We start from the raw sequence: 9,540 nt of genomic DNA on the forward strand, positions 1-9,540 counted from the left end.
GCTATGTGGCCAAATACAAGTAAGATATGTACATTAGACAGCATCACTCCCCATTCAAAAACAAAATCGGAACTGCTTTTCCACTGGAATTATGAAATCTATTATTGCTAAGAACTCCACCAAAATATCACAGCAGAATATTTACATTTACGAGAGCTGGACCGATTTGAATTGAGTTGATTGAGTTGAAAACAGTTGTTTTAACTATTTAAAAAGAAAAGCATCAGACGATAAAACAGTTTAAGCTTGCATAGAAATATTAAGAAGAAATTTTTAACAAAGTCATCCTAATGAGATTTTTGATGCTGTTTTTGAACTTTTTTCAAAGACTGGTTAAAGAAAAACTTGAATAACTCAGCCAAAACTTTTCTAATTTAGACTTATGAAATATCACTGGTGAAGTATTGCCTCACGCTTTTTATTTCTTTGCAAATAAGCTCATTCAAAGTATCAAAGAGGAAGGTAAGATAAACGAGTGTTATTCCATTTTGAATTAAAATGTTTTGGCATTTGATAGAGAAAACGCGACGTGAATGAGTTTTTTTGTAAAGGACTTAAAAAATGAGAAAAGACCTCCACTGATACCTCATAAGTCTATATTAATAAAGTCTTAAAGCAGTATTCAAGGTTTTCTTAAACAAATCTTCGAAAAACAAGTCATTTTTAGCAAAAAAAACCGATTTCCACTCTCATATAAATATATATATATATATATCTCATGATCCACTGATCGGAGACACTACCTTTCGGATGCAAGAGGAATTATCGAAATCGGTTGACGTGGTCCAAAGTAACATACATAAAAAAATAAAAAATAAAATAAAAATAAAAATATTCCGACGAACTGATAACCTTCTCCTTTTTTGGAAGTCAGTTAAAAATTAAAAACAGCATCAAAAACCTCATAACTATTGTTCCGTTGAAACAAATTTTTAAATATTTTTATGTAGATTTTTTAAGCTTAAAGTGTTTTGTCGTCTGAGGGGATTTTCTTTCAAAAAATTGTTTAAGAAACTATTTTTATTCATAAAAAACTAAATTTTTAGAGGCATGTTCAAACTGGTCCAGCTCACATAAATCTTAATATTTTTCCAAAAATCTCGGTGCAAGTCTTAAAATATAATAAGTTTTGTAATCCCGCCGGAAAAAATGCAACTTTTTTGGTGATGCAGTATAATGTACATACATACATATGTATGTATTTGGCGGGTATTTATGAATAATCGAAAATCAAACTCTTGACACGTTCTTTACATAGGGTAAATGAAAATCTGTTGGTGGTATCTTTACTCATGTAACTAATTTTTTTTTTGGTGTATATGGTAGATCACATGCTGCAACACTGCTTTGACACTATCACCTTGATTAGTATCCCTGTTTGGTAACACAAACAATAGCTAATTTTTTTGTAAGTTAGAAATATATTTCTATATACATATTTCATATGTACCGTACCTTCTTTGCATTCACTAGTTATGCTCTCTCTCTCTCTCTATCTATCTATCTGTATCCTACTCAACGGCGTATTCTTCCCACATTGTTCCATGCCTATCAATCTACTTCCCACACACACACTCTCTCTCTCTCTGCTTCTCAACATGCCACTGGCTGTTTCCTGTTATTTATTGGTTTCCACGCCCATCAATGTCTAACTGCATACATACATACATACATACAACTTTCTGCTTGTAACATTCAAATAAGTACTGACAATTATGAAAACTACATCATGCCTGCAATATTGACATACTCGTACATGCATACAAATGTACTAAATTGCAACAAATACATACCATAAACATGAAGTACTTACTTATTTTGCTTATAATAAATAAATAAAAATTCTACTTACTTAAAAATAATTTTGTTAAAGTCTATAAGGTAAGTTTGTGTGTGTGCCTCTCTTATAATTGCAGCTTGTATGAAAAAGATTTGGCATTTCATACGTAAAAAATTTAAAAGCATTTTTTAATTGGTAAGTAAGCGTGCATACATAACCATATGGCAGCAAGCGATCTTTGCGAGCGAAGAAGATGATGGTGGCAGGATCAAATGTAAAACTACTTGAATACATATTTACAAATGTGTTTATGTATCTATGTGCATTTAGCCAAAAATGCGTGGATGCTCGCCAATTGGAACTGTATTGAAGTGTATACTTAAGTATGCGCATAGTAATTGCAAAACTAAGCATCTATTTTACTATATATTTTTCATATTATGTAATTACTACTACTTACTTATTGTAATCAATGGTTGCACACAAATAATATTCATACATATGTATGTACATACATAAAATGGGAATTTTACTAATTAGTTTAATATTTATTAGTCAAACCGTTCATCACTCTCCTACATTGCACTTACTTACTCACATTTATGTATAAGTCGGCACAGGAATGTTACCAATGTCTGTCTGTATGTATGTATGTGACTATACAGTTATCTAACTGAATATGGGAAATAAGTTATCTTTTTGATTTCCATGTAGTTACACAGAATATTTAGCAGAAAACACACGCTGCATGGGATATCCAATTCAAACCATCTACATAACTCATAAGTATACATACATATAATTTTATAAAATATTGGTTAAGATATATACGTACATGAAAATGTTCATTACATTGAGGAAATAAGTAAAAAAAAATCTTTTTTTTTTAAGTTTTCGTAGGCAATACAAGCGATTCGTGAATATTTTCAAGGATGCCAGAGCTGTCTTTTGTGAGGAACTACACTTAGATATTAAATTAGGCTACCCTACTTCTGTAGCGTACTCCAATTAGAGGGATCTGCTTTAAAAAATATACAAGCGGCGACGATCAGAGTCATTGGATCGGTGATGCGTAATGTCAAAATTGGTCTAGGATTCTCTGATCTCTCTCTCGCTTTTACCTCGTATTACTTCACAGCTGAGTGATGTTGGGTTCCGGAGCTCACCGATATTGTAGAAGACTGCTGTGCTCGAAGAATTTGTCCAGACAGCGGCCCCTAGAAACCATCACCATGGAAAGAGAAGTCATTGGGTTACCGCTGGCGACCTGCGGACCTGCGATACGCAAAATTGCAAGGCCCTTTAAGCAGGTAGTTGCTCATAGGCATCCTAGGAACCTGCTCCCGCTTACTAAGCGACAAATCTCGGTTTCGTTGGGGGTTTCTACTGGACACTGCCCAATGGGAGATCATGCGTCTTAATATTAGGGCGTAACCGATGTGCCGCAGCTGTCTGGAAGATGATGAGCTGGAATCATCTCAGCGCTACCTTTTCAGTGGCCTGCTTTTGCAAAGCGCAGATTTAAATCTATCAGTCCATACTACGCGCATCCAGCGCTTTTCTAAACTTATTTTGTTGCCTTATGTGTACCGAAAAATTCCCTCTACGCACAAACACTAAGAAGAGGGCGATGAAATGCAACATTTTTCGTAGAAACACAAACGCCATAAGTGATGGGATGCATGCCAGCTTAACTGACCTAACCTAAGCCATTTGCTGCCTATCATTATTCCATGCTCGCTCTCCTCTATAAATGCTGCGTTACATGTAGAACGCAAAAGCACTCCAAGATATTTAACCCTCTGTGAAAGATTCAATTCTGTACCATTCAATTCAAGCTTCGTATGATTTCTTCTTTTTTATTAATTTAAACAATTAATAAATTTTCTCCTTATTTACAATAAGCGAACACTTTATGGCTCAAGAAACGAACTTTTATAGTGCATTGCCACCAAGCCTTAACTTCAGTTTGCTCACACACAAACGAAATAGAAAAGAAATGAAAATTTTCAATCACCCCATATTAAAACTCTTGGAACTCTTGAGCTCTTAACTGCAGTTACGTCTTTGGTGGAAATAGGCTATTAGGTATTATACTTAGTCTAGATCGGTCAAAATCTTTTCAGAGATTGTGCTGAATTTTTTGTTGTTCACGCCTAGAAAGCTCTTAGCTAAATTCTCAAATCCAATGTTACTCTAGTGATATTTTGTATGCAAGGCGGTGACCATCACCGTTCTAGAAGCATATGATTTGGAACTCTTTTCCATAAAGTCTTGCAGCAACAACTTTACAAAACAGAAGTAATCATACGAAATTTTGATGTGCGTACATATTTATATTTTTATTCAACGCCCAAAATATAATCATACGTACTTATTTCTCAATCATATTAGCATGGTAGGTAATTCAGGGGCAGTATTTAATCAACATGTGTAAATACATAATTTTGTATTCAAAGTTGCATACTTATTTACATAAAATATATGTATTTCCAAGAAGCGTTTAAAGTATGCACCTTTTTTAAGAGGATTATATTACGGTTCATACAAAAATCTACATTTAACATAAAAATATTTAACAAGTTTCTTTATAAACGATAACCAAACAATATAGTTACATACCTAAATACCATTCTATACTTATTTAGTTAAACAAATCGTTCATTATATCTTAAGAATTATAAACACTTCACATCTTTCTAATACTAACATTTTGAAATAATAAATCAAGTTAGTAAACTCTTGGAACGTCTAACTTTTCCGCTAATATTCTCAGGCCAACTAATTTCATTTGGAATTCACTCATCATGCCAGTGAAAGCGCGATACAGCGAATCTTGATAGAACTAAAAACTCAGTATAGAAAAATGTCGTTGTTGCAAAATTTTCCAGACAAAAACGCTCCATAGCTATATAAATGACAACTTTCGAAATATACATATGGTTAAAGTTTCGTTAGCAAAAGCCTCTACGTAGCGAATTCTTAATATTTTGAGGTTAGCCGTTATAAAGAAAAACTATACTATACTTATGAGGAATTTTTTTAAAATTTTTGCTTTTTTGGTTGCATGGAGGGTTTGATATTCTCTAAATATAACTGCGCTTTCAACTTCGTTATATCAGGGTTTCACCGTATTTCGAATTAAAATGACACGCTCGCATCTTATAAAAATGTCTATCTGACTCCTTACAATATGCTGCACAGTGATATTTGATACCCATTTTGTGGCCATAATTTAAAAAATGAGTATATTCACTATCAGGTAAGGTTTGGGTCTAGTGAATAAATACTACGGCTGAATTAAAAGGGTTATTGAAATATACTCAAGTTTATATTAGTTGGTGGTTTTTTTAAATAAAACTGCTATTGAATTATAAGCTATTTAATAATGTTTACGTGCATCTTACACGAAATTGGTTGGAGAAATAAATTGATTTAAAAAAATTATCTTCCGAAAAACTTTCAATATTTTATAGTAAAAAATCGCGTCTTAAATATAAGTTCAGACACCTTCGAATTGAATATTTAGTATTATAGTTTAAAATATAATTATCTTGAAATAAACAAAAATTTTTATTGGTGAGACATGGAGAAAATTACTTATGACTAGACTGCGGATTTTTGTGCAAAATACGGAGCCTAAAAATATGTTCCACATAACTAAAAGCAGTGTGTACAAATTTTTATAAGTTTTGTTTATAGTCAAGTGGTACATATTTTAAGGCTCCGTTTTCTCCATAAAAATCCGCAGTCTACTTATTACTTAAGATTCACTTAAATATTTATTCAATACTAATCAGTTGAACATATTAAACAATTATAAAATTCATTTTAATTTTTTGAAACTCCATAAAGGAAAGGGACCAAAATTTATATGTATACCTTCGACTATATTAGCATCGACGTAGGGGTTGAGGCTTAGGTAATCTGATGTAAAAATTTGCTTACTACATTTAAGGACCACCCTAATGTACATACATGTCTATCGTTTTCTGCTGCTTTTTAAACTTTTATTCTATAAAATTTTCTTTTCAACTCAAAACTTAGCTTACTATGTTGAATTTTAATTTTACAATTTTCCCTTAATTTTTGATAGTATTTATTTGTCAATTGCTCCATACATGCCAATATTTACGCATTAGTTATAATTTGTCTTTTTCATTTCATTTTTATTTTCAGCCAAATTGAAAAAACGTCTCAGTGATGCTTTCAAAAATAGTCCATTGAAAAATCTGTTTTAATTGCAAAAAACTAAATACAAAAAACAAAACCAAACAATCCAGGCAGCAACAATAACTTACTCACAGTAAACAGCGTGTGGTATCAAAAAACAAAAAACAAAGTTTAGATTATTTAAAAACAGACTCGCATAACCAAATAAGTAATGAAATATTCGAATGCATCCAAATAAAAGGAAATATTTACCAAATAAAAATTTCGGAATGCGGTTTCAAATTTTTCAGAAATGTAAACATTCAAGCTAGAGAATGGTAAAATGTTTATTTAGGTAATGGAAATTTAAATAAACAAACAAACACGTATACATAAGTAATTGCAATAGACATTATTGGTTCAAGTTATTTTCTTGCAACACCTATTCGTGAAAACAAACAAACGCAAAATAAATATTAAAACAAGCAGCTTAAAAGTTAGTTGGAATTTAAACATTTGAAAAATGTAAGTTCTGTTTCAAATGTAAGGCTTAGTGCCCTAAGTTATTAAATAAATAATAAGCAATCAAATCGAGGCATTATTACATTTAGTATATTAGAATTGAAGTAACCACAAATTAATTACAAATTATATAAAAGAAAACTCCATACTCGTTTTTTATGTAGCAGTTGGCTTTGCATAACTGCTTAATGTTAAAGTATCCTAGCTGATTTACTAAGAGTCATCTGTTTTTTTTTTTTAGTTCTATTTTTATAGGGATATATTGATTTCACCTTTTTAGTGTTTAAAATTTAAGCCCATTTTCTAACTCAATTGCAGCTTTCTATCATGTGAGCTTTCAATAGTTCAAACGCGCTTTAAAGCTTTCAAACATTAATCTAAAAACTGAAGTCGCAAATTGACAGCAAATGGTTGTTTCCATTTTGAGTTCTACGCAACAAAAGTGCAATTACCTAATTCCCATTTCATCGTGCATTTTTGGGGAAGAAAATTATTTAGTATCTACTCACACACGTAACTCATACAAATTAAAATACAATAGTGTGGATGTATGTAAACATTTTATGCATCAAAGCTTTTAACAGGCTCAAAAGGCTTTCAATGATGTAAGCCTTCATCATTTTGTAAACTAAAAACCCCCTCTGGCAAGCAGCTCAGCTTTATAAAGTTTGAACTTTACACCTGAATGTTTCAATTTCCTATAAGCTGATTTCATTATGGAATACTCAAAGGTTTTTGGTGTCAAAAACTAATTAGTGATTCCTTTCGCATGCAATTCATACGATTTTGGAAGGCAATAGTCAGTAAGTTGTTTAAGCTTTTACACATGGACGACATATAAATTTTAAAGCTGGAAACTCAAATAAGGAAGCAATTCGCTTTCATAAATTTGAGCTTTACACATGAAGTTTCAGTTGCCTGAAAGCTCTTTTCCTTTTGCAATATTCAATATAATTCAGTCAATGTATTTAGTTCAGTAAAACCCTTTTAAGTGACTTCATACACATGCAATTCATACAGTAGTAAGTACGTTTTTAAGCCCGAAAGCATTCTTGAGCTTTCACACATGGAAGCTTTAAATATTTTTAAAACTGGTAACCCGATTTCAATGTACTTTCTCAGTCAGAAGTTGGTTAGTGGCTTCATGCACATGTCATTTCACTCACGAAAGCTTTTAGTAGCCCGAAAGCATTCTTAAGCTTTCACGTATGGAAGCTTTTAAACCCCTTAAAATAAATATGCCAATTTCAACGTTACACATGAATGCTCCAATTACCTGTGAAGTAGTTTAAGTTCGAAATATTTTAGGTATTTTTGAGTCCAAAACTATTTACTGATTTCTTGCTCATGCAATTCAAACCACTTTCAAATACTGCTATTCTGTCGACATCTTAATGTACTCAATACTTAACAAGTAAACGCTTTTAAAATGTACTGATTTTTTTCAAGTTTGTGAATTTTCGAAATTCTAAAAAAGCTTTCAGTGCGATTTTTTTACATAAACTTTCCCAACTCTTCAACATGCACAAGAGTTTCGAGAAATTTTGCAAACTTATAAAAGCTCTCGGAAAACGCTAAGTGTTCAAATGTCGATTTGAAAAAGGCTTTCACTCCAATTTCACTTAAGTTTTCCCACGCACTCATCATTTTGAAATAATTTGAAAAGGTATTTTTCGAAGTTGTTTTATTCTCGCCAGCATTCAGAACTTTTCGTATTAATACATTGCTTTGTTCCCTTTTCAATCAAAAGTTTAAGCTCCTTTACGTTCCCAATGTTGTTGCTTATACATACATAAATAGCAAATCAATTTGATTAACATAGGTTTTCTGCTAATTTAAATGTACATACGTAAATACAAAAGAGCCGTAATACATAAAACACAAAATAATATTATGAATTTTTCAATAAAAATATAAAACATTGAACAATACTATTTAACACTATTACTGCTATAAGTATATAATTAAGAAAAAAATATAATGCATATACATACATATTTAAAGACAAAAATAAAATTGTGAAATCTCGCAACTTGCATATTATTAGCGTGACGAATATTGAATGATTTATGTAATGGCTGGCTGCAAGGAATGGAAAATGGCATTGCAAATGGCACTTCAATAAACAACGACATTAGCCATAAGTTCTAAGCATAGTATTTAATAGTAAATATATACACTTACATACCTACATAATATATACATACATCTATAAAGATAAGGTTCTTGTATGTATATTATATGATGATGATTATTCTTTACAATAAGCAGCCAATAAAATAACTAGTTTGAGCCTCCCGATATACTTACATACATATATACATACATGTATGTACGAGTAAATATCCATAGCGAAGAAAAGTTTAAATTATAAAAATTTATTAGAAGTGAAAATAAATTTAAAAATTAATTCAAATTTGAATGAACAAATTTAAAAACGTGTTTGCTGCTATTACAGTAGCATTTAATGAGAAAAATGAATTTAGTTAGTAAACTACTCAGATCAATATATATACATGCATATTAAGCAAAGCATATACACAAGTAGATATGTAGCGAGTATATTGTTTGCGAAAACTACGTACTTACATAAGCCAACACTGACTTGAGCGCTAAAAAAAAATATTCATGCTGTAGCGCCCCNATATTAAGCAAAGCATATACACAAGTAGATATGTAGCGAGTATATTGTTTTCGAAAACTACATACTTACATAAGCCAACACTGACTTGAGCGCAAAAAAAAATATTCATGCTGTAGCGCCCTTTTCTGCTTGACTCTGCAGCTCTGTAGTAAAATTTAGTAAGCTTTTAGATACTACATATATATCAATAACTCGTACAACTACCTAATCACATATACGTACATAACTATAAAATATTGCTTATATACATACCTACTAACTACATAATGATGAATGTATAATTAAAATAAAATTGGCGAAAACATACTTTTCAACCAACCATAGCAAGAAGTAGTGATTTTGGAATCATTGCAATGAACTTTAAAATCGCGATAAATATTCTTGGTATTGACGTTTTCCAGTGGCGGACCCACGGTGGGTGTTTTCATATGGCGCATATGTA

At 31.4% G+C, this 9,540-nt stretch overlaps 1 protein-coding gene across 1 annotated transcript in view; it reads left to right on the forward strand.

The window, feature by feature from the left end:
- The window catches only part of cpx (synaptic transmission protein complexin), a gene marked incomplete at its 5' end in the record, with an annotated part of 47,637 nt that extends 41,476 nt beyond the window's left edge, over window positions 1–6,161 (forward strand). Inside the window, one exon of the mRNA XM_017624541.1 lies at window positions 5,960–6,161. Coding sequence (XP_017480030.1) covers window positions 5,960–6,021 — 62 coding nt within the window. The remainder of the gene's footprint in view (window positions 1–5,959) is intronic.
- Between the last annotated feature and the right edge of the window lie 3,379 nt (window positions 6,162–9,540).

This window comes from Rhagoletis zephyria, unplaced genomic scaffold, assembly GCF_001687245.7.
Source record: "Rhagoletis zephyria isolate East Lansing unplaced genomic scaffold, Rhagoletis_zephyria_1.1 Rzeph_scaffold_03665, whole genome shotgun sequence".
Taxonomy (NCBI): domain Eukaryota; kingdom Metazoa; phylum Arthropoda; class Insecta; order Diptera; family Tephritidae; genus Rhagoletis; species Rhagoletis zephyria.